The sequence below is a fragment of the Dermacentor silvarum genome, chromosome 4, assembly GCF_013339745.2.
Source record: "Dermacentor silvarum isolate Dsil-2018 chromosome 4, BIME_Dsil_1.4, whole genome shotgun sequence".
NCBI classification, from domain to species: Eukaryota; Metazoa; Arthropoda; class Arachnida; order Ixodida; family Ixodidae; genus Dermacentor; species Dermacentor silvarum.
In genome coordinates, this window is record NC_051157.2 from 115,316,299 (window position 1) to 115,342,702 (window position 26,404).

General features: G+C 46.8%; 1 protein-coding gene across 1 annotated transcript in view; it reads left to right on the forward strand.

The window, feature by feature from the left end:
• Positions 1–26,404, forward strand: part of LOC119448851 (ubiquitin-like modifier-activating enzyme 1) — a 114,881-nt gene that overhangs the window by 13,316 nt on the left and 75,161 nt on the right. Inside the window, exons 8-17 of the mRNA XM_049666527.1 lie at positions 1,551–1,648; positions 3,055–3,201; positions 9,944–10,114; positions 15,320–15,424; positions 17,097–17,177; positions 18,063–18,215; positions 19,840–20,005; positions 23,990–24,186; positions 24,617–24,681; positions 25,728–25,779. Coding sequence (XP_049522484.1) covers positions 1,551–1,648; positions 3,055–3,201; positions 9,944–10,114; positions 15,320–15,424; positions 17,097–17,177; positions 18,063–18,215; positions 19,840–20,005; positions 23,990–24,186; positions 24,617–24,681; positions 25,728–25,779 — 1,235 coding nt within the window. The remainder of the gene's footprint in view (positions 1–1,550; positions 1,649–3,054; positions 3,202–9,943; positions 10,115–15,319; positions 15,425–17,096; positions 17,178–18,062; positions 18,216–19,839; positions 20,006–23,989; positions 24,187–24,616; positions 24,682–25,727; positions 25,780–26,404) is intronic.

The window sequence follows — 26,404 nt, forward strand, 5'->3', positions numbered from 1 at the left end:
TGCAAGGTGAAGCGAGGCGCAGCTGTGCGCAGTGACGTCATCGCTAGGCGAGTTTTTTCGAACGCTACGCGGCGAAACGAAAAGCGTAAACAGCTCCACTGGTAAAACTAATTCTTGCACTAATTAGCACTATCTACAACTGAAACTTTGCTCAAGCTTATCAAAATGACACTATGGGCTAGAATTATTAAATTACGTCTCCTGTGCTTAAATCACAATTTTGAGGTATCATACTCAGAGTGCTGTTAGTGATACGTTGAGCAATACAGAGACTTATGTGTTCTTATTGCCTTTGGTAATGAAAGTAACAGAAACCCTAGGGATATAGAGAGAGGGTATGACCGCTTTTCGCGTCACTAAATACTAACTTCTCTGCCTGAATCATCCTCAGCATTATCATCACCACCATCACCACCGCCAACCTGTGTTAGTCTACTGCAAAACGAAGGCCCCTCTGGATTTTCACAAATTATCACTGTCCTTCATCAGCCAAACCCTTTCCACGCCTGAAAATTTATTGATCTATATCAATACTCCATCTAAGACTCTGCTGTCCTCGACTACGTTTTCCTTCAATTGGACCAATCCTAGCACTTTAATACACCCCCGTTGTCTAATATACCCTCCGCACTCAAATAGACCCCTACGCATCACATAACCTGCCCAACACAACTTGGTCTTTTTAATCTCAACTTCTCATACAGGAAATTATCTCTGCCGAGTTGACTCTTTAATCATTACTGTGGCCTTGTTATTTGTTATTTTCCGATCCGTCGTTTCTCGCGCGGTCATTAACCGTCTCAGCTTGTTGGTCATGAATTGTGACCCCTTCCTTAAGCGCTTAACCCCATTTTAATTAGTACGTAGATTTATTTGTCACGATACGGGTCTTTCGCGACTACTCGGTCTAGATAAACTACCATTCACGAACTTTTGTATAGCTAGGCTATTGAAATCGTAACCAGCTGCTTACCATCACAAGAAATTAAAACGTCGGACATAGTTTCATTTAATAGCTGCAGTGTTTGCATCCGGAAGTGCTACGATTCTCAAAGTTGAGCAAGAGTCCCAAATTGGCGATAAAATCACCGCATTTACGTAGTACGGATGCAAGCAAGAGGCCAGTAGGTGCCGCCGTGAGCACACTCTAAGGAAGATCTACAGCTCTTGTGGTTTTTGTCCGCAGGTAATAATCGCCATCTATCTCTCGTTATTTCCCTTTCTTGAACCCGCTGTGAGCTCTCTACACTTTTTTGGAGGAACGCTGTATACGTCATGCTGGTACGTGCATGTCGTTCGTGACCTAAAAATAGCATGCGCGCAGCGTTAAAAAAGAAAAGGCACGCAAGACAGATTACAATTATTGCTTCGGGAGAAGAGATATGCTCAAAAGGTTGCAACCACTTCCGAAAGTGTGAAGCGGCCTTCGTCCTGCAGTGTGTATAAAATATTCTAATGATTATCGCTTACTGTAGCGATTATTGTGCAATAAAGGCCGCTTATCACTGTCTGTATCATTTACCTTTCCTGCTTTCTTCTTCTTTTCTTAGGTGAACATACGTTCTCCGTGAAACTTGCGACGAAGTTCGGGGAATACGCTATAGGAGGCGTTGCAACCGAGGTTAAGATGCCGAAGGATATCAAGTTTGTAAGCGGATATTTCCTATCCACATGTCGTATAGTCATCGGAGCGTGACACTGAATGGATCGCTGCGTGTTTAACGTAACTAGAACCAAGCTTCAAACAAAAATAAAGTGGTGCATTTTAGACAAATGAGACCAACGGCACATATTGTTCTTAGTCGTCTTAAGTTACTCAGTCTATTCTTCGAAGTGTGATTAGTTAGGTTATTAGTTGCGTTTAATTTACAAAATATTAAGTGTTTGTTTAGGGTGTAAGTCTTTTCGCAAAAGTTGTAGGGCGTCCTCAGAAACACCTAGTATAGGGTTGTTTCCATGACATTAGAAATCTTTTGCGTGGCTCTTATTTCAAGGCACTGCGTCCTGCGTTGTCTATTCTTCTTCAGTGTGGTTGCGTTGTTTCCAAGCAATCTCCGAAGAAAACCTGAAATATATGAAAAAAATAATAATAATAAATTGGGTAGGCTGTATCAGGCGCGCTCTAGGGTTCGTGAAACATCTTGCCCGTACTGCAGGCGGTGTGTGGGTACTAGCTACTAGGGTACAGAAATGACGTAACCAAACACACGAGTGACATTTATTCACGCATTAGAAAGGTGTTACTTGCCTAACTTATGTTACGGCTAGTGGGCGTCTCACGGTCTAATTTTGCAATCGCGCTCGCTCCCTATTCGCAGTGGGCCCGCTTCTTTTGCAGAGGGTGTTAGGACATTAGGGTAAAGAAATGACCACCCTACTAATGACCTCCCCTACGGCGTGCCTTATAATCAGAACTGGTTTTGGCACGTAAAATTGCAGAAAGAAGTAAACTTCTTCCGCCTACCAGCTTCAGCGGAACTCATTTAATTAATCAGTGTTCCAAGGCAAGGAAGAATTAATAACTCTCCCGAGCTCGCCCTGCCATCTATTGGCCTACCGGCAAGCTCACTTGGTAGGGCGACTGCTCCGTGATACCACGTTCTAAAAGTGCGACATGAACCGCCCAGAAACGCTAAGCGCCGAAAATGTCAATGCCGAAAGTGCAACGCCGGAAAACGTACGCACCTTTACAAGTAATCGAAAGTCCTGTACCGCGCTGAAAAATGGATGGGATGTGAGAAATGATGAGAGCGATGTGTTGGCATTTGTACAATTAGGCGCGGGGGTTAATTATGGTGAGTTGTTTCGTTAATTGCTTGCCCGAGTCATTGCCCGGTGTTCAAGGGCGTTAGAGGGGCATTAATCTCGCCAACAGCTTTGCTGAAATGAGTTGTCGAACTGCCCGCTTTTGATTTTGTTTCTTTTTGTTCAACTGAGAATTAAGCTCTCGTGCTAAGGATTGCGTATCGATTTTCTGTTAAGCTTGAAGGTACTTTCTGGTGAATGCCAGCGTTTCCCATCATGCACACTTTTTCTCATTTTTTTTTTTTTCAGAAACCCTTGAAGGAATCCCTGGTGAACCCAGATTTTGTCGCATCTGCCTCGGCGACCGCACATCATCCTGCGCAGCTGCATTTGGGGTTTCAGGCTCTACACGCCTTTCAGAAGTTGCATTCGCGACTCCCGCGTCCTTGGAACAAGGTACGGAAGCATTCACTGCCGGTCAGGCTTGCGCACAACGAAGCATAGAGCCATATGCAATCATTGTGGATGGGGACCGTACGTACGAGGAAAATTACTCGTTGAATGTTAGGGAGTGCATACGGGGCTCCCTCTGGAAGGAACACTAAAATAAAATAAAAACTCTAGCTAGATTGAAAGAGTAGGCTTCTGTACAATAACGAATTTGTTAGTGTAGCAAGAACAGAGATCTTTTAAGCGAGAAAATAACGAAATTTGGAAATCGAAGTGGCGCCACCTGTTGTGGACTAAGGTACCTCTCATGTGACGTCAGCACTGGCTGATTCACAGAGTGGCATAGGTCCTGGGGAAAATACGTGAACTCGTGCGTTTTGACGCAGGTGGTTCAAATTAAAGAACAGCGGGACCTTTAGCGGCAGTTTTCTACGCAACGAAGTGATATACGTATTGGCACACAGAAAGCGCTGATATATTTCTAGATGAATAGTCTATCGATCTCGCTCGACTTAATATTTTCCTTTCGTGTCCCTTTAGGTGACTGACAGTTTAGCGACATGTGGGAGGATAAAGTAAAAACTAAATGCTATTTGCATAAACCTGCGACTGTGGCGATTTGGTTTAGCAGTTTCAGGTCTCAAAGTGCCGATGACGTACGGACTCTTCCTCATCAATCGCCACATCGAATGTATGTTGACGAACTTGAGCTGCAATGCGCAGATACCATGCGTCTTAGCAAAGCGTCTGCGTCTGTTGTGATGATGATGATGATGATTTAATGGCGTCCCCATTGAAACGGGGCGGCGACAAATAGTCACCTAGCCTGCTTGATTTAATTAGGTATACTATACATGTTCTTTATCTAGCATTTTTGTATACCTCTAATCAATTGATTTTTCTTTTTTTTTCACCTTTACCGTCTACCGCTACTTATGATTTTAAGAGATCAGGTCGTATCAATCTTTTCCCTGCTTTTTTTTTCACCAGTACTCTAATCGTCTCTTGCTTATCTCTACGGCTGATCTGTTGGTGTTTCCTTCCACTTGAAACCCAAGCGCTCCTGGGAGTTGCACGTTACCTACGGTTCTCGCTGGGTGGATCCCGTCGCATTCCATTAGGATGTGCAGAGTGGTCTCTGGATTATTACTGCAGCATACACATGCCTCATCTAGCTCCGAATATTTGCTCCGGTATGTTTTGGTCCTTAGGCAACCGGCTCGAGCCTCAAATAGCAAGGCACTGCCCTTTGTGTTATCGTACAGATTCTCCCTTCTAATTTATTTCTTCTCATTCTTGTAAATCTCGATGGTCCTTTTTGTTTCCATTCTTTGTATCCAATTCACTGTCTCTATTTCTCTCACTTTCTTTTTGATGACTCCTGGTTGTCTATTTACAGTTTCGGTTATCCTGTACTTGGCTGCCAACTTCCTTGACCTGTTCCTCCATTCTGTGTCCACCCTTTTCATGTACAGGTACTTGTGCACTTTAGCCGCCCATTTATTTTCATCCATGTTCCTGAGCCTTTCTTCAAAACTAATTTCTCTTTGTGCTCCTATGACTTCAAAAGACGCCCAACCCATGTCACCCTGCACTGCCTCATTTGTTTTTTACCGTGGGCTCCCAAAGCCAACCGGCCTACTGATCTTTGGTTAACTTCCAAATCCGCCAATATATCCGATTTTAAGCATATAATGGCATTTGCGAATGTTAGCGCTGACACCATTACTCCTTTCCAGATTCCACGCACCACCTCATACTTATTGTGGCCCCATAGTGCTCTGTGTTTCATTATTGCTGCATTCCGCTTCCCCTTTATTTTCAGATTATCTTGGTGGTTGCTTGAGTAATTCTTTCCTTCGTTTATGTGCACGCCGAGGTACTTATATTGCTTCACTATGGGTATTACTTGTTGTTGAATTTACACCATGAAGTTACTCGTCTCTTCATTAAAGATAATAATTCCTGATTTCTCTGTGCTAAACTTAAGGCCTAGATTTGTCGCTGCGTTGCCACAGATATTCTCAAGTATCTGTAAATCTTTTTTATTGTCCGCTCTGTTGTGGCGCGCTGTTGTGGCGCCACCTAGCAGGTACTCTGCGAATGACGGATTCGCCTTCAATATATTGGTGTGCACATCGGTGTCTTTTTCCACTTTCCCCCGTTTTTTGTTGTTGCGTTTTTTGCATGATTAGATGTATGACACACTAGAAGCCGCAGACAAAATGATACGAATGAACCACTGCATAGAAACACTGAGTATTCACCCTTTTCGCGGCGCTGCCGTGGGCGCTGCCGTGTTTGATCACGTGGTGACGCGTCCACTGCTTGCCTCAGCTGCCTCCGTTGCCTCTGTGTTTACTATTCAAGCGCGTGACGCCGGTGCGGCGCAACAAACATCCGTTTCGACGCATATCGTAGACGGTGGTTTTGTGCGCGACACGAAGCTTTGACCACATCCACGGAGGGCATGTAAGTGCCTTTCGGAGCTCATTACGCCTTGTCCAAACGCGCGAGCAGCGTATTGATAGCTTTCACGTGACGTCACGCACCCACCTTATCACCGCGTCGGGGCGCCAACATGGCGACTACGAGCACTTCAGTCCAATCCATCTTATTGAAAGCTTTCACGTGACGCTACGGACCCAGCTTATCATCGTGTCGGTGCACCAACATGGCGGCTACAATGACGTCAGTGCAAGCCATCTATACGGTGATTCTATTAAAAGCGGGGCTAGAAATGTATTCCAAGCTGTCCAAACTTCCCGCTTATGAATTATATCGGGGTCAGTGTGCTCTTCGTTCTTTATTTGGCAAACATTTTGAAGCAGCGGCTTGTCATGTTTCTGACTCAGTAAAGTTCCTCGGTTCCTGGGTGCGGCCACTATCTGATTGTTCATTTTCAGCCTAATCGCTCGCAGGTGTGCTCTGGTGCGATAGATTTGTTCTTGCTGCGCACAAAGCTTGGAATGTAAATGTTCTGTACTTTGCGGTAGCTTGTAGCAAAGACGTATACTATCGCTAGTCCCTCGCTGACCCTGTGGACCGTCACGAAACGTTCTGCTTCCAACATTCGTGTCTTGTCGGTGTAGTCGCCGTCACTCACGCTTCGGCACATTGATTCAAGTGTGCGCCCATTCACTTATTATTGGTACGTTGGTGATAGGGTGGGCGTAACTTTGCGTGCGAGTAGGCGTGGATGTGTGTAGATAACGTGCGAGAAGTTTACTATGCCAGTAAGTAGCGCTACTTCTTTTTGTAACGAATGGTGCTCCCTCTATAAGTGCCGACGTTCCAGAGTTGAAGTCCTTTCTTTGGAGGTTAGCTATACAGCTCTGGCGGATGAATTATCTTTTTTGATCTTTGAGGAAAGCCATACATCGCGAAGGACGACAACACACGCAGTTTTATGTAGCAGCGGCGACACAGGTTGATTGCATTCCTTAATATGCGAATCGCTATTTTTGCAGCTAACTACCGCACACCTCTTCCCTTTATCGTTACACATTTTGCAGCGTGAATTGGGCACAGTGCATTAGCGAACACACAGTTTCCATTTCCGACAGCTGATCGCACCGTACCACAGTGGCGTAGCCAAGTGTGGGGGGGGGGGGGGGGGGGGGGGGGGGGTTCAAACCCCCCCCCCGAAATTTTTTGCACCCCCCCCCCCCCCCCCCCCACTAACCCACCCTTTGCTCTCGTCGCTTCGCGCTGACATATTTCAAGAAATCGGTGCTACTTTCACACTTTCATTCCTGGGCGCTTCCGTTTGGGTTGGTAATTTACAGCGAATCATGTCTGCATATGGAAAAAAACTGTCACGGTGTTTGTCCAGGCGTTGACACTCTGTGAGGTTTTGGGCGCGAATGTGGCGGCCGCATTCTGAAACAACAAATGCGCAACAAATGCGCAACAAATGAAGCAACAAATGAAGCAACAAATGAAGCAACAAATGCGGCAGCCGCATTTTAGATGAAGGCGAAAATGCTCGAGACCCGTTTACTTAGATTTAGGTGCACGTTAACGTTCCCAGGTGGTCGAAATTTCCGGTATACATTTCCGCCGCTTCCCTTCAGGTGCCGGTTAGGCCGCGTTCGCGTAGGAACTTGGTCTCGAAGCTGGCAGAAGCGCCAAAATCTTGCAAAAATCCGCCCGCCTAGGCGGCAAAACAGGCAGAAAAACAGGCGGCGAGCCAAATTGGTCTCGGACCGATTTTTTCGCCATGGCGAAACGGAAACTTGGCGGAAAGTCGTTCTGCTCGACCGGAAGCTACACTAGCATGTAAACTTCCGGTCGTAACATTGAACATGGCACCAAAAGTGTAGGCTGCAATGCTGATCGACGCGATCAAGAACCACCCCTTGCTCTACGACAAGAGAAGTACTAAAACGTACTGTCAGCAATAGTCGCGATAGAATTCAACGTCGCGCGACAGGAGGTGCGGCAACGAAGGCTTGGCGTGACCCAACTTCTTACACTTTAGCAAAGCCAGGCGAACCCACCACTGCCGTTTCCGAGGTTTTCTTGTCTTCCGTTTATTCATTGTCTATTTCTAGAAAACAAGTAGGTAGAAGTATAAAAGCCATTTCTTCTTCCACTTCCATGACAGACAATAGTTAGGCAGATTCCTCGTTGGCGCTCCATAATTCTCCTCGCACGTGCACGGTATGTTGCAGAAGTCGCGGGGTGCTTTTCTCGTCGCGACGATAGATTGGGAGCGTAGGTCTCACGTAGGACGCGCAGGCTTCGGCGAGCCTCAACACAAGGGCCAGCCCGGGTTTTAGCTTTGGTGTTCCCGTTGCCGCTTTCGTGTCCTGGAGGCGCCGAAAATAATACGAAATGATGAAATGTTATTACAACTTGTAAATAAAAGCTATTAAAGAATATAATCACGCCTAGGCAGCAACCTGTGACACAGCGCTACCGCGCCCGTGTGAGGAGAATTACGGAACGCCAACGAGGAACTTACCGAAGGTCGCAGATGACACGCGAAATTGCGCAAGATGATCACTTTTGATGACGGGTGGGTCAGTGAATGAACATACTGCTCGAAATAATGCGATAATGAGCGCCACCACGCCGACAAACGTACGCAGACTAGATGGATGTGGACGAAAGCGGCAGCGGCGGCCGCGGTGGCAGCAAAACAAATGTGAACTTGGACATGCGCGGAAAAGATTTTCCGACCGCTTTGGCCTTTCCGGCCGCTTTGGCCTCTCCACCCGCTTTGGCCTCTCCACCCGCTTGCCGCTTCCCAAGTGTGAACATAGCCATAGTCTGCAGCGCAAAACGTCTCTCGTTTGCGATTGCGCCCCTACGGAAGGCTGGTAGTTACTGTTGTGTTGCTGAATCCCAAACCAGCAATTACGAAAGGCTGGTAGTTGCTGTTGTGTTGTGGAATCCCAAACCAGCAATGTACACACGAAAGGGTTGATGCCAGCAGTGAAATTCCACCGACTCGCAACAGAATGCACGAAACAGACAGCCGACAAGCATGAATTACTGCTGTGCGCAGTACAGCGTAAGTAAACTCTTGTTGCAGGCTCTGACAGTTCTCGTCGGAGTTCACGCGTCCTGAGAAATTGATTATGTGCACTATGCACTGAACAAGACCGGAGTTAATTGCTGCATCACTAGTACACCAATCAGTCGAGATTCTGTGAGGTACAAGGCCGCTTCCTGTTTGCACCGGCCTAAGTGAAGCAGAAATGACTCGCACGCCCTACTTAAAATGCGTACACATGCCATTACTATGCAGTGCGGTGAAATATTCTGTACAATTCTGAATCTGTTGACGCAAAGGCAAATGACGGCTGCACGCTCGCACACAGCGGAATACACAGCGGCCCATGCACTTGCCGCAGGAAATGCAAGGCGACGAAAGCTTCGTAAAAAAAAGCATTACTCGTTTTTGTGCGTATTTAAGTTTTCTAGCGCAAAGACGCAGCGAACAAGCTATTGCTATGGGAGTAGGTATAGCCTGGTAACACGTGCATTTTCACATGTATAGCCGTCCTTGACCTGTGAAACGCACTTCACCCCGACGAGGACGACGCCATCTACGCTTAACGGAGATTAACAATTAATGATGTCTTCTCCGATCGGGCGGGTCGTCTCAATGATGCGTTTTCGAAGACTGGTCCATTCAGTGGCGCGATTAGAGACGGTTGCTCCAAACGCCCACTGTACCTGTCGTACTTACTGTATTTTACTGAGCTTACATTACTTTTTACTTAATTTCTTCACAAGCACACACACACGCGAAGGGGGGGGGGGGGGTCCCATGTCTTTGATATACATGCACAGAGTCTGCTTAAACTACCGATATTTATTATCGATCACGTCACGTAGAGGAAAGCAGACGTTTGCCCCCCCCCCCCGGTCGGGCCGATGAACCCCACCCGAAAAAAATTACTGGCTACGCCCCTGCCGTACCAGGCCAGAAGCAGTAATGCTTTCGTATTCGTTCGCATTCGCTGAGGCAACGTATGGCGCGGCGCCGAAAGCGCAATCTCGTTCCTCTAGAGCACACTGCTCCGCGAAAAGGGTCAATAACTTGCCATTGCAAATAAAGCATTTGATGACTACACATTACGGGATACACACGTCCTGCGCAAATGGCTTCAGACAACAGACTTCACGAACTATAGCGGAAACATTATGTATAACTTGCTATCGCGAGTAATAAGAACATCAGCTGATGCGCGGAGTCTTTGGTTTACGAAGGCCGCTGATTGGCGTGGCGCAGGACGACGCAGCGGTGGTAGTCGAGCTCGCGAAGGAGAAGAATGCATTGCAGGCCACCCCATTGGACGAGGTGGACGAGAAGCTTCTCACGACGCTCTCTTGCGTGTCAGCAGGTTCCCTGTGTCCCGTGCAAGCTGTCATCGGCAGCATTGCTGCACAGGAAGTCATGAAGGTGAGCTCTCAACATGTTGCTCTGCGGGTTGTGAGCGCACTCGCTCCCCACAGCTGGGCCACGTCCATAGTCGGTCCTTTCGAAGCAGAAACGCTTAATGGATCACCGAGAAAAAGAATGTAGTTTACATTAGGAGGAAGAAAATGCAGCTCGGCAGGCCACGTAACGCATAGGGCACATAACCGGTGCTCGGTTAGAGGTACAGAATCTGTGCCAAGTGTAGAGAAGCGCAGTCAAGAGCGGCAGAGAATTAGATGGAGAGATGAAATTAGGAAATTTGCAAGCATAAGATGGAGGTCTAGGACAGGGACATTTGGGGATGCTGGGAGAGGCCTTCGTCCAGCAGTGAACACAAATAGGCGGATGATGAATAAAGAATATAATAATAATAATAATAATAATAATAATAATAATAATAATAATAATAATAATAATAATAATAATAATAATAATAATAATAATAATAATAATAATAATAATCCTTATTACATCCAATCATGTCGCAGTTACAAATCCAGCCCGCATAAGCAACATTGGTTGTGTGCAAGGCTGGGCAGTCGGCGGGTAGTAATGATATGTGTACACAACAGAAATAATGACACACTAGAAAAAAAAGAAAGAAATATTGGAAGAAAAAATAATATTGCATCAACAGAAAAAAAAATGGGTGCTGAAAGAGCATGCACCCAGTATGACTCAAAAAAGGCATTGACATTAAAGACAACTTCACAGTCAGGTTCGCACAAAACAGGTTCGGATAGGTAACAAAATGGAAAAAAAATGGTACATAGTATAAAGCTTTCTGAATTGCTCCATCTTTGTATACATGCTTCAACATCCTGAAGAAAAAGTGTAACAAATATGGGCATTACATATCCCCCATGACCTTAAAAAATGATTTTATTTGTTTAAATGATCCTGCGATATCATCCTCATTCAAGTTATTGAAATTAGCTGGCACGTAGAAAGCACGGGTCCTTTTGCCGTAGTTTGTTTACACACGAGGTACCACATATTTTTCTATCTGACGTAAGCTGCGAGATTTCACGTTCAAGTTTTTGAAATTAGTAGAAAAACAACTCTTACACATGGCGTCAAACAGAACTTGTTGCTCGACAAACAACATGTCTGACTGGTAGATGCTCAGCAAGACATCTTCCTCATGACCAAGTGCACGATACGAGAGGCTATGGGCAATTTTTCTTTAGGATGCGGTTAATTATCTTAAGTCTACTAGAAGAATCGAAGCCATAAATTGTTATTCCGTACCTTATGATCGATTCACCAAGTGCTTTGTAAACTATTTTACGAACATTTGCATCGCAGAAAAATTTTAGGGCATACAAATGAGCGCACACAGCACGTAAGCGCCTTGCGAGCTCTTCAATGTGGGCATTCCATGAGAACGCGTCGTCGAAGTGTAGCCCCAGATATTTTTTTTTTTTTTTTTACCAGAGTTACCGGAGGACATGAGCATGCAAGGCAGTTACTGGTGTGGAGATAAAGAGGGGAAATATCCGCGACTACTTTATATGGTCTGTGAAACATATCATGTTAGTCTTCGATTTATTAATAAACATTTTGTTGTCAATGAACCAATCAAGTAGTTTAGAGACATCATACTGTAGTATTCTAGCGCCTTCGTTCGAAAATTTGTTCGATACAAATTAAGCAAATTAAGCCACCATCAGCGTATAAATAAATTTTTTATTTTAGTGGTAATCAAGCAAGATCCTTCATGTAAATGTTAAACAAAAGCGGTCCCAATACGGAGCCTTGCGGTACCCCTGATTTAACACACAACAAAGAACTATAGGACTCCACCACACGGACACATTGCTGTCTGCCTGTTAAATAATTTTAAGAAAATGAGTAGCACGGGCCTCTGAAAACATATCTGCTTAGTTTTGATAGTAATCGTTCATGATCTAATGTGTCAAATGCTCTTTGTAAGTCAACGAAAAGAGTCAAAACAACATTGTTTTTATCGATTTCGTTACAGATATAGTCATTAAAATCTTCTAACAGTCCCGTAGTACTCTGTCCTGAGCGAAAACCAAACTGCGCTGGGTTAATAGGGCTAAACTTTTCACAGAATGAGCCCATATTAACATAGAGTATTTTTTCCAATATGCTTGCTAAAGACGAAAGAATTGAAATTGGTAGGTACTTCTCGTAATGTTTTCGATATCGTTTCTATAAACAGGTCTCACAATGCTAACTTTCATGTTTTTCATGTATCTGAGCGTTTTTTAATGTTTCATTTAAGATGTAAAGCAGTGTTGATTTGAGCACATCGAAATTCGCAGCTATATCTCTTATCCTAATTTTATCAAAACCTGGATATTTTGTTAAGCTCATGGATCGTATTATATCCCAGAATTCGGCTTCATCAACAGTAGGCAGAAAAGCAGAATGAACGTTAGAGAACGTAACGTCGTTTCGGAGATTTACTGGTACGCACCCATTTGTGATGTTGTTTACTGACTCGATAAAGTGGCTGCTAAAATCATTCGCTATCTGGACAGCAGGTGACTGGAGAAAGGCGTCCGCAAGAGTATTATCAATGCTCTTCTTTGCACGAAGGCGAGCTTTCTGGTAGAAACGCGACCACTTACTTGCGTGGGCCGATCTCGGAGGTTGGGCACAGCCGCGCAAAAAAAAAAAAAAAAAAGTCATTTTCATCGGTCTGTTATGGTTTCGTACTTTTTTTATATTTCAGTCTGAGAAGGTTTAACATAAAAGGTATGTTTGTGTTCTGTCATTCTCAAAATTCCGAGGAATAACTTTGTCAAGAATGTAAGACAAGGTATATATGAGCAACTTTGGTGATAGAATGGTGTGGCAATATAACCCGCATATACCGCATGCCATATATAGCAAGGCGCGGCATATACATATACCTAAATATATACGGGGATTTTCGCTCATGGGACGCCTGAATTTTCTGCGACCCGGGATCATGTTAAACGTGTCAATTCCTCCCGAAGGCGAAGCATTAAAAGCGAGAACAAGTATTTAGCGTTGCGCTGAAGATGTCTTAGAACGCTATTATGATGAACTGCATGCCTGCAGCGTTGCAAGGTGTCGCACCTCAATGGTGTACGAGATGAGACCGAAGGAAAACTATCGGCGGCGGTCAGCGTGCAAGGAAAGGATTACGGAAAGTTAGCTTGACGTTCATCACGGTGTATGGTATATGTACACAGCAGCTGCTCAGTAGGAACGCGAATGCGTGTGCGCACAACGCTTCATGCCACTACTGGAAGCTATAACGCTGCCCTGGCTCTGGCAGAGCCGACTGAGCGGAGCAGTACAATGCGTGCACTTGGCTTCGTCGCGTTTGAAAGCCGAACGCACTTCGTGTCTCTGGATGCCCTCTGGTATTCCACGCGTGGCCCGCGCATGCGTCGTTGATAGCGGGACAGCAGGACAATGACGCCAACGGTGATAGCGCGCCTGGAGCGTCCGTGTATAATCACTATCGCAGGAATAGAAGGGAGGATTAACGGCGAATATCTCAACAACGTTCGGTTTGCAGATGACATTGTCCTGTTCAGCAACCCTGGGGTCGAATTGCTCACGAATGATTCAGGGCCTTGGTGTCTTAGTTTGTTGGCTTCTTATATGACTTACGTTATAGCTAAGCGGCTGTGTGTATGCATTGGTCTGAGCGGAACGCACCACTAAACGTCTAGCTCTCTCTAATATTTCACTGGATGCTGATTAACGCCGACGGTATACCGTCAGTCTCGTCTCGTGCACCGTCAAAAGTGCGACACCTGCAGGGCCACTGGCGGCGCTCCTCATCACACCAGCGTTGTGAGACGCCTGGTATAGATGCCAGGGAGTTGTTCCCTCTGCCCAGCAGAAGTTGTCATGCGCGTCCTGCGTCGCGCCAACATGTCGCACCCATGCATATCGTTATAACACCGTCTGGAGAGTTCGAGCGCAACGCTAAACCACCCTACTTCGCTCTTCGGGTGTAACTGCCGAAATTTTGAAGATATGGTTATTCCCGGCTGACTTCACACGGGCTTGACGTATCTGGGATGTGGCTATCTTGCAACCGCTTCTAACAAAAAGAACTGTTGGTTAGACTTGTAGATGTGGCATGAACGTGAAATTGGAATCGAATGATACCTCTCCATGCCGAGAACACGTAACAATATTCAACAACTAAGGGTATCATCAAAAAGGAGTATAATCAGCCGTAAACACTATAGGGGCTAATAAAATGCGCAATATTTATTACTTGAACCATCTGTCAAATATGCGCTAACTTACACGCGTATCCCGGATGCTCCCGCGCGCCTAAACATTGCGTGCTTTTGAAGATGGCAAGGTCTTCATTGCTGACTTCACACGGGCTTGGCGTAGCTGGGATCTGACTATCTTGTAACAACTTCCAGAAAAAGAAGGGCCAACCTAGCATCGATGCTAAAGAAGACATGGGTTGAATTATTTGCGCATGAAATACAAAAATACGAAATCAATGAATAATGAACATGAAAAATAGACAGAAAGAGACAGAATAGAGAGATGTAATCAACATTTATTCATCTAACCATTTGAACCATCATGCATGTTGGCATTATCTTCTATAGCGTCGACAGTCCCCCCCCCCCCTTTTTTTTTTTTTTTTTCTTAGCAGTTAAAGTGTTCGCAAGGGATCATTATAATGGTCGCGTCAGTCCCATTTCTAAACAGGGGTATAGCACCCGTGCTGTAGTGGTTTTGCGCAAGTTTGTTAAAGCTTCAGACATGCTGCGATCACAATTCGTTTGTCCTACCACATTTATAAACGACTTTATAAGAGGCCCGTAATACTGTCTAAAACCCTGAATCACAGACCGACGAACAATGGCACTCCTACCCACCGCGGTAGCTTTGCTGCTGAGCACGAGGTCGAGGGTTCGATTCCCAACGGTGACGGCGGCTGCATTTCGTTGGGGTTGAAATGCAAAAAAAAAAAAAAAAAAACGCTCGTGTACATAGATTTTAGTCCCCGTTAAAGAACCCCATGTAATCAAAATTAATCGGTAGTCCCACGTTGGACCGAATACGGTATCGTAGCCGATGCGCTTTCTTTATTCGAATAACTATGATAACAGAAATAAACGCTTACCTCTGATTGTTGCCACCTGAAGGGTTTTCATAGTGACTTGTGTCGCCCTGATTAACGCTGTTTCTTCCCTTGTGTAGGCGTGCAGTGGCAAGTTCACTCCGATCCAGCAGTGGTTTTACTTCGACGCTTTCGAGTGCCTCCCACAGACGGGCGAAGTTCCGGAGGCGGATGCCATTGCCATGGTGAGCTCTACGGCGGGGTAGATCACCTGTAGTTATGAAACGGCCCGCTTCACTTTACATGAGGCCAAATCCGCATTCTGTTACAAAGAAGCTGTTAGTGCCGCTTGAAGTGCTCGAAAACGTTACATACGTGCTTTCAGAATGCCTCACTGAGTTTATATTTAAAGGAAACGTGGTGCAGTTATGGCTGATGAGCCAGCAAAATTGACGACTGATGAGTGTGCCACGAATTTTTTAAAATTCCGGAACAGTTAAAGATTATCACCCCGTATGACGAATCCACTGACATGTAGTCTCATCTGCACTAACCCTACAGACGTGTCGGCGGCCGGCTCTGTTCTCTACGGTATTGCGCACTGATACAACAAACGGTACCTAAACATCCTCTGTAACACCCCGTCAAGCGTACAATTCTTTTATTAAACCGCAGCTACCTATACCTCATTTCCCAAGTTTATGCGCATCTGCTCGATTGGTATCTCGCCGAGTAAAATGGGCCGATCCTGGAGGCCGTGTCACAGCAAAGTGGGCCGATCTCGGAGACGGGTTGTTTCCGAGTCTTGCTGATTTGCCGGGCAAGAACGTAATTGTCATGCTACTGAACGTGTTGCACAAGATCAACAGTCTTTTAACGCTTAACTAACCGCTTCACGAAAGCTTTTCCAATGTGCGTGTTGGGTCTTCATAATTCTGTTTTTTTTATTTTACTGGAGACGACAGTTAAAAGCTCGAAACTGTTTTAATTTTGTAAGCCTGGCCGTTACGTTGTGCCGTTGTCGTACAGCGTCTCCGCCCGACCACCATTCTCTGGATTCGCGTTCACAAAACCGTCCTAAGCTTGAATTCTTCGTAAGAGAAAAATTCAGCCAATCCTGGTACTGGACATATCAGTGAATTAATGCGGCCGACCAATTTCAAGAAAGCATTTGCCAACGAAGAGGGTTGTGAATTCGGCCCCTGCTGACATTCACCTTTGTCCTCAACGCAGGACAAAGAATAACAAAACATCGCCTGTCACGTATCACTGCACCTGCAAATAGAACTTACGTCCCTGCAGCAATGTGTAGTTGAAGGTGTACGCACTATAACCACTGAGTTATCTCGCAACATTCGCGCTTGGCAATTCATGCGGAGCTGTGTGCGTCACGCATATTCTGAGAGTGGCGACATCTGTACGAGTATTTTGGAGATCCGGCATGGCAGTATTGAGCCTCTTCTATTATGCGTCTGGCAGTCCCGGACTGTCTGAGGTGGTGATTTCAGCCAATGAGCGATGCATATGCAGCATCTCGGACAGTCCGCGAATGTCAGGGACGGATAATCGAAGAGGCCCACTGTAGCGGACCAAGATAACGGCCGGTATTCACCAGATAGTTCTTAGCTTGAACTGTTCGATAGGTCCTATGGCTGCCAATCTTGATGTTGGACGTATTTATTAGAGAAGGCGACCGTTCCATCGCAAACAGCGCTTACGGACGAAAAACTCTTTAAATTCGACCCCTAAAGACGGCGGTTTCATGCTGTTAGCACGTGCAGATGCTGCAGTTAAATGGGTTCATGGCTGGAGGAAATGCTTCAGTCGGCTGTTTTTATTTTCTCGATTTGTTTGATGTAACGGATATGAAGTGCTATGTTCTCTTTCTTTTTTTTTTATCTCTCTTCCCTTCTGCAGGAGCAGACGCGGTACGCCGCGCAGGCTCGTGTGCTCGGTACTCGAGTTCAAAGCCTGCTGATGGCCCAGAACTATTTCGTGGTGAGAAGCGGCTCGTGAATTTCCGTGATTCGTGCTTTGTACGAGTGCATATTGAACATATTGCATTGATTACTTGGTGTACCTAACCCGTAGATCAGATCAATGCGCTTCCATTGATATTGCTTCGAAACATCTTTAAAAAATCAATTTTCGTGTTGCTGCTAATCATAGAAAGACACAAAGGCGAGTGAGACGGTGTTGTTTTCGTGGAAAAAAATGATACGAACAAAAAACGAAAGTTAGAGCGTGCGGACGACACGTGTTACGCCACAATATAATGTGAACTCGTACTTCAGTGATTGACAGACTTCCTGATATATTACTCTTCCACAATGCATCATGTATTTGTATTCGTCGGCAAATCCACCGTATGATAGAAATGCGTCTGTCAATTGCACATGCAGCAGGACCTTGTCAAAATAGCTTACAAAGTATCATTTATTCATCTTATGCAATACTTCGGGCACTATATAGGTCCAAACTGCAGGGAAGGCAAATGCAACAAGAAACACGTAATCACAATAAAACAATAGCGCTTCCGGACGGACGGACAGACGGACAGACATAACCATTGCAGGAAAAGCATTAGTGGGCGACACAGTTATTTACATAGTCAGTATACCGAATTCACTAGAACTTTCTAAATAGTACAGTTTTAAAGCCCACTAAAAACGATTCAGAAAGCTGTACTGTAAAAAATAACGTCACAATTCTCAAAAAGCAGATAAACTGCTATTCAATAAGAGCGCATTATTGTTGCTGAACAAAGCTGAAGCCCATCCAATGAAGAGAAAAGTACGGTAAAAAGGCAAAATTGCAATGGTGCCACTTGCAAATTGAAATCACTTATATATGTCAGGGTCGATGCGTCTGTCATATGCGCAGGTCGGCGCCGGGGCCATTGGCTGCGAGCTACTCAAGAACTTCGCCATGATGGGTGTTGGGGTGGCCAAAGGCTGCATTCACATCGCGGACATGGACGTCATCGAGAGGTCCAATCTCAACAGGCAGTTCCTATTTCGGTCCGAGGACATCGGTGTGAGTAGTCTGTCTTCGTTCCATTCAGGTGTACGAGAAATCCGTCTCAGTTTGTCAACCGACACAGTTTTCTGAATTCATCTGCAACGCAAGAATGTATTTCTTTTCTGCGCCAGACAGGCTTAGAAATGTGTCTCGGTTGACAAACCCGTGCCGTAAAACTGCTTCTGGGCGTTCCAAGAGACATCGAAACCATTTCGTTGATTGTTGAGAGGCAGTGTTGCATGACCTTCCATTTCTCTGTGCCAGGAAGTACATAGAGCATACGGTACGATGTCTTGATGACCGCCGAAGAGGAGCATAATTTAAATGTAAAGGACTACCGCGACGGTCACCTGTCTGTTGCGGTTGCGCTTCTTTGTTCAACGACTGCGTGATTCTTGCCAGGCACAGATATAAGAATATGTGCGTGATTTTACACAAGCACAGACTTTCAGGCGTAATGATGTAAGCGGCGTCAGCACTGTGTCTGTCGACCTGGTATATATAAAGTGATGGCCTTTCTTGGAAGGAACAGTATGATGTGTTAACCAGGAGTGGCGTCGTTGTGTCCCGGGAATAAAACTGTTTGAGTTAGCGCGCCGGGATCTCTACGTCTCCTTTCGGCCCTCTTCTGCTGACGCTAAATTGTTATCCAAGGGAGAAATGTTGCATCGTTAACGCATGTGTTCTTGAAAGGGATCAATTTGCAAAAAGCGACAACGTCGTTCGAAGCCAGACGCACAAAGCTAAGGCAAATTCATATGCCGTCCATCGTTTCTACGCTGGCTTAGCCGGCGGTGTATATTCGGAGCTCCCGTCTATTCACTAGCGCCGCAGTTCTCTCGGGTAATTTGTCACACTTGTAACATTGTCACATTCCACCATGTTGGCACTTTTAGCCGATCAGACAGGCCGTATAGAAGGAAATGATGTTCGGCTAGTTGGCGCTTACTTAATGGCATATGTAGTGCAAGGGCACTACCACAAAGAAGACACAAAGTGACGTGTCTCTGCGCCTTCTTTGTGGTTGTGCTCTTGCACTTTATATACCATTCAAAGAGGCCGTAGCAGCAGTCTTGTGGGCCAATGAGAGCGTTCTGCTTTTGCGGCTGCTTCTCAGGTAGCTGCGCTAAAAAGCCATGTGCGATGTGGCCGAAGTGTGCGCCCGCGGGTGCCTCATCTTCAAAGCGATGCGCGATGGGACAAAGTGCATTCTCCGAGTGCCAGTAGCTTCGTATGCGCTGCGTCTACGCTTTCGACGTTTAGTTCCCGGTGAAGCGAGAGCCAGTGCGAAGGTCAGTTTGCTAGCTGCCGATGGCCCTCTTTCTCACTCCAGCGTTTTGACGAGTCTCCGCGCTCATTGAGCGAGATGTATTCATGTTTACCTGTGCGCGCGTGACACCATGCTTGTTTATTTATTTAGGCAGTGAATATTCACAACTTTATGCGGCCTATAAAACTACTAGCCTTACTTCGTATAGCTGTCTACTAATTTTCTATCGCAATCGATGCTTCGCCTTTAGGCTGAAACTGCGGCTTTTTTTTTATCCTTCACCTGCCGTGCAGACGCTTAATGTCCAGCGTGCTTTTAGCTGATCTTGTTTTTTTGTTTGTTTGTTTGTTTTTCGTACGTTTCAAGCAGCGCATGAAGTCAGCCACCGCCGCGGAAGCTGTCGTCCAAATGAATCCAGAACTCAACATCACGGTTCACGTGGACAGGGTCGGCCCAGAAATGGAGAGCGTCTACAATGACGACTTCTTCGAATCCCTGGACGGCGTGGCCAACGCACTTGACAACCTGGACGGGCGTGAGTGGCCGCCTATATAGTGTACTAGATACGACTCGTTAATGCGGATCGGGATGAAGGCGTATCCAACATAGAGAAGCTGTAAACATGTGTCGTCGTAATTTAGTCGCGATTTAGCCGAGTTTGGTCTGGCATAACGAGGGTATAACGGGCAAAAAGATCCAATGAGAATATCAAAGAATAGGGGCTGTCAGCGCGGACAACCCAAAAGGGTTTTAGAAAAACGAGCCAACAGGACTAAGAAAATTAGGTTCGGAGGCCAAGCCGAAGATATAGGGTATAGTAGGGCGAAAGGGAAGGGCATGAAAATCTCCTGAGTGAATTGGGATAGGTGCCAACGGCAGTGACCGGCAGTAAACGTGACTGATGATTTTATTAAGAAAAGGTAAGTCCAGATGACGACGAGGCCAGGAACGATGAACTCCATGAAGTGGCAGGCTGGAGAGGCTTGTCCCGCGGTGTCCAGGACAGCGTAGGACCTCAAGGACGGCCGAGGTGGCCGAACACGAGGTGGCCGTGCAGAAGCTGTAGCTGTAGCTGCGGCAGGCGTTGGCGAAAAGTACTAACGGGCAAAGAGAGCACTGCAAAGGAGAGGGCGCGTGGTGTGGGAAAAGCCAAAGAAAGATGGCGGAGGCCGCCATGATGAAAAATAAATAAAAAGAAGGAAGTAGGGCAAAAAGAGGAGGGCGAGAGGGAAGGTAGGCAAGGAGGTAAAAAAAATGTGGTTGATCCCTCTTATATAGGAATCGGTATAGAACACGAAAGTGAAACGTGTCTTCACAGAAGTAGTGTAATGTTTATTGCACATTGATATATAATGTCTATTGGTGTTTTGTGGCTAAAGCGCCCTTAGGCGTTGATGCACCCACGCTGACGCCTGGTGGCACGTCTCCTCCATCACGACTACCAACGTCGATGACCATGAGCAACCGTCGTGCATATGGAAGCTGCACTACGCTGCACACGCTAGCACAACGCGAAAGACGAAGCACGTAACTGACACACTAATACAACGCGCAAGACAAAGCACGTAACTGAATCGTCACCGAGTCAAATCAGCGCGTACAGCGCGTCGTAATTGCAGCCTCCGCGATCAACTTCAGAAACATTTTCAGAGCTAATTGCGGAGGCCACGCTCCGCTGTGCTGAGTACGGTGAACGCCACCTCGGTGGCGTTGGTAGTGCTTCTTGATGCCAGCGTCCCTTCGAATGCTGGCATCGAGGCGTCGTAGTGCTGAGACCACCGAAGCGTTCACTGTCGGTGCGCGTTAGTGTCATAATGCAGTACTTCTCTTTTCTGCTCGTAGGCGGCGGCACCGCCCCGAGCAAGAGCGCGGGTACACGGAGGAGTGTTAGATATATAAGGCGCGTCTGTGTAGCTCTCCGCAAATGCGTTTGTGGCGCAATGGGTTAAACGCTCGGCGATCTATCGGCGCGGACCGAGAGGTCGTGGGTTCGATTTCCAAATTTTGCATGTTTGTGGAACTTTTTCTTCTGGTTTCTTTCTTTGTATTATGTTCTATGACGTATTTCCGTGACGGAAATACGTCAGTGATGTCTTGGTGGACCCCGGCATAAAACACTTTCGTGTTAAAATTAAGCTTGTCATCAAAGACTACGCCGAGCAGTTTAATATGGTCCTTGTGTTGAAGAAAGGCACCGTCCAAACGAATGGGTGGGCGCCTTTTTGATGTACCGATATGCCCATTGTTGAAGAATACAAACAACGATTTTATTGCGATAGCAATTATATGGACACTTCAACCGGATTTCTGCCGTCGGCGGCGCCGTCGCCGTGAGGTTCCCTATAGATAAAATCTTCGCCGCGCGCCATATGCCCGAGCGGAAGCGTGCGGGGACGCGCGCTATCACGGAGAGCGAACGCACTCAATCTCCCATGCGCAAGCAAGGAAGCGGGAAGCCAGCGCCGGAGAGAGCGGGGGGGGGGGGGGGGACGCACTTCTACTCTGCCAACAACCGCGCTCGTCGCTCGCTCGCACCGTCGCTTATCTCCACACGGCTCTGACCTTTATGCGCCGTGCATTCGCCGCTCAGTTTCCGTTGAAGCGATAGACCGCACGTACCTTCGCCCGTTGCTGCGGCGTATGCGCTTGCTGCCAGCGTTTTGACAGTCGTTGTCTGCAGTCATTCAGTGTGATCTATTCATGTTTGTTTGTGCGCGCTCACATCACGCTTGTTCAATCAGTTAGTAATAGTCGGGCCACATTTTCCAACGCACGCTACACATGCAATGCTGCCCGGGTCGGCAGTGCAGCACTACAGGTGTGTCCCTTCGCACGCGCTGCCCACGGGAAGCGCTTCTCATCAACACCACCGTTTCACACGCGCCTTCTCGTGGTCATCGAGTCTCTCTTCATGTCGGTCTACTTACGCCGCAGCACACCTGCTTACTTCATCAGCTCATGTTTACTACAATTCATATTGCTACCAAAGCCGCTCACCTTACTTCGTATGACATTGCTGTGTTGCTATCGCATTCATTGCTTCGCCCTTAGGGCGAAACTGTGACATTTTTTAGAGCTGTTTCGACCTTGTTCTGCGTGGCCCAATGGCAGACCAAGGTGAGGACCTATTCCGCCTGTGCCTGCAGCTGCAGACGCAAATTGCCAGTGATTAGGATGACGGTGTCGTCCGCATATGCCTGATTGTGAACTCGGTCGGGGAGAGGAAGTTCCAGTGAGGAATGGATCATCACGCTCCATAAAAGTGGACTGATAGGCGAGCCCTGACGGACTGCCAGTTGAAGGACATGCCGAAACCTCGCCCGCGCTGGAACGCAACACTACCTTACGGCCGGAAAGATATGATTTCAACAAGCAGTATAATTGGGAGAGACAGTGATGTTTAAGCATGACAAATAAAACAGCGGCATGCCACACGCTGTCGAAGGCCTCAATAAAACCTAGAGAAGTGAGCACAGCGGGGGTCTTAGTAGATTTGAGCGCAGATAGCCGTTGTCGCAGGGCGTAAAAATTAAGGGCCAGAGGGGCACTCCGCGCATGTGTGACGCCGAATACAATACGCAGAACAACATCTGCGCGGTGCTTTCTGATAAGAAAGTTGGATTACTCTCCTGCTTTATAATAGCTTTCATACCAAAGCCAGGGCCGCCATTAACCCTGTATTTGATATGCAGCTTGATGTTGTCTTTAAACGCATGAGTGCCAAGACACTAGTATAATAGCAAAGTTGGCTCAGTCCGTGCTGAGAGAAAAGTTCGCTTTGAACATGGTTGTTTCAGCAAATTTCAGCAACCACTGATATTTACATTTCGTGTCATCTTCTCAAAAAAAGGAACCTGGTAAGAAATCTGCTAAATCAGTACACGCTTCGATGACGGAGCTAAAGAGAATTACACATCTAAAAAACCACAACAAGAAAAAGCTTTATGCTGGACCACATGTGGAACGTACCATGCCTGACCCGTAATGTAGCAAAATTATATCTCCATAAAGGCGAGAATTTAGAGATTTCGTTGGCCAAGCCATTCACGCCCTAATGCACATAAAACTGTGCGGCAGCTCAGTACATGCACACAGAGGCAGCGGCGGATCGAGAAGGGGTCCCAGGGCCCACTCCTCTAGACACGCTTGTGGGGGTCAGGTAGAAACCCGCAATTTCTTATTCGGTATTTATTTCGATGACCCGCCCGTGAATGCTACCCTATATTTGATCATCAGCTGAAGCGTATGCGTCTTTTTGCCAGCAAATGCCTGTAGAAGCCCTGATTCGCATATATTCCTAGATCAGCCCTGCGCCAGTGTCCACAGCCTGCCGCACCACTTTACGTCGAAAAAAAACCGTCATCGCTCTGGGAACTTTCGCGACAGCTATTGCAAAGATTTTTTAAGCCACTTATTTGTGTTTCGGGTCCACTTGTGGCACCCGTACTATTTCGGGTCGTTGCTGATACGCTGCCAGTAATCAGCGACAACATCTGAGGTTGTCGACAATGTCGCGCAGGCCTGTACATGGACCAGCGGTGCGTGTGGCACTGCAAACCGTTGCTCGAGTCGGGCACCATGGGCACAAAGGGCAACGTTCAGGTGGTGGTCCCGCACCTGACCGAGTCCTACTCGTGCTCCCAGGACCCGCCCGAGACGTCCGTGCCCGTGTGCACCATCAAGAACTTTCCCAACGCAATCGAGCACACGCTTCAGGTCCGTCTCGCTCCTTTTCTAATTATACACGCAGCCTCGTTCGATTACGCGACGCACGTCTCGTGGCCTGTCGCCTGCTGCAGCCGATAGCAAATGTGCCGTCGTAATTAGGAGCCTGGCATGAAAAGAATAAACAAAAGAAAAAAGTATGTCCTTTGTGCGCGTGGCCGGGGCTACGATGAAAAGAAGTGCACTGAGTCTGTTTCCACACACGCACACAAAACGTCTTGTCGATGCAATATCGCCCTGCAGCTTGAGATGGTTGTCTCGAATAATTATTGTCCACATTTTGCGCGGACGTCTTGCGCGTGCGTTCTCCACCTCATCTTGGTCGTTATACCAACTCATCACTAGAAAAGAAAGACGGAGATAATGAAAGAACGTGAGAAAGAAAGTAACTGAGATTAAATGAATTCTTCTTTCTTTTCAGTGGGCACGTGATGAGTTCGAAGGACTCTTCAGGATGAGTGCTGTGAATGCCGTCGAGTATTTGAGGTGAGTAAAATGCCCATGGATTGCTTCGGAGAGGAGCATGAAATTCGGGTTCGCTACACTGTGTGAGCACCTTCGGAAAGCGAATTCGTAATTCGGTCGTTATTTAAACAAAATAATTAAGAATCCACCCTCTAGAATTCGAATGAGAAGTCATCCGGTTGTCATATTCCAAAGGTGGGGAATGAGGTCTTCGGCGCCTTCCCCACCCCGACACCGTCAAGTGCTTGGACGCCCCTGCTCAAATGTAAATAAGTAAATGAATGAATGAATGAATGAATGAATGAATGAATGAATGAATTTTATATTTAGGGAATCAGAAAATAAGTGACCTTCCTCGAAGAGAGAGCGTAAGTCACGGTGCTCAAGAGCATAATAAGGAAATGAACGAAGCACCAGTAGCTGTCATCAGAGCGCATATACGACAACCGCTTTGTGCTGTATGGTAGGACATGTTTCGAACATGTTTTACGTGGCAGTTATAAATGACATCACAGAGATTCTATTGTGTTTCTAAACACCTACGGTTGCCTCGAATAGCATGTTCGTTGAGATGCACTGAAATGTCATGGAAGATTTTTCGGAGGGCAACGCCTCCCCCCATCAGCGCTTTTCTGACGCCTATGGGACTATCGGGATCCCGCAAGACATTTTCCTCTGGAATTCTTTGTTGGAAGCAAATAAAACATTACCACGTGCACCAGGCCACCTAATTCCTGCCTGTGAGGTCGCTTAGAGCTGTAAGTGTCTGTCGTCTTTATTGGTGCAGTTATTTAAAATATTTAGAGCCTTTTAGGCGGACCTGATTCTTCTCGAGCCTTCAAACAGGTCATGTTTCGGCGCACTTAGTGGTTAATCTGGCCTTGGATAACGTTACTTCCAGCCTTTGCGCTGGGCTATATATAAGCACAATGGATATACATTTATCTCTGGACATCAGTGTATAGAAAAGAAACAGAAAATCCCTCATGCTGCAAGCGACGACCATTTGTGCGAAATCAAAACTTCCGGCGTGTTTTCTGACGCCATCACGACGCTGATTTTTTCAGAGATCCCAATTTTCTGCCCGAGGAGCTGCGGACGTCGCAACTCAGCCAAAAGGTAAAGCCCCCCTGTTTTTTATTGCGATAGCAATTATATGTACACTTCAACCGGATTTCTGCCGTCGGTGTCGCCGTCGCCGTCGCCATGAGGTTCCGTATAGATTCCAAGGGCGATAAAATCGTCGCCGCGCTCCGTATGCGCGAGTGAAAGCGCGCGGGGGCCGCGCGCTATCACGGGGAGCGAACGCACGGCGGAAAGCAAACGCGACCGTCGCGCGAAAGGCCGTGGGGGTATGGGGGGAGGGAGGTGGGGCGACGCTGTGCTACGGCACCAAATGCGTATCTTGCAACCGTGCGCAAGGGGAACTGGCAACGCAATCTCCCACGCGAAAGCAAAATAGCGGGAAGGCAGCGCGGGAGGGAAGGGGGGGGGGGGCAGCTTCTACTCTGCCGACAAATACGCTTGCACTGGCTGTGGTGGCGGTCGCCCGCACCGTCTCTTATCTCCACACGGCTCTGACCTTTGTATGCGCTGTGCATTCGCCGCTCAGTTTCCGTTGAAGCGATAGACCGCACGATTCTTCGCCTGCTTCAGTGCCAGCGCTTGCGACCAGTGTTTTGACAGTCGTTGTCTGCGGTCATTCAGTGTGATCTATTCATGTTTGCTTGTGCGCGATGACACC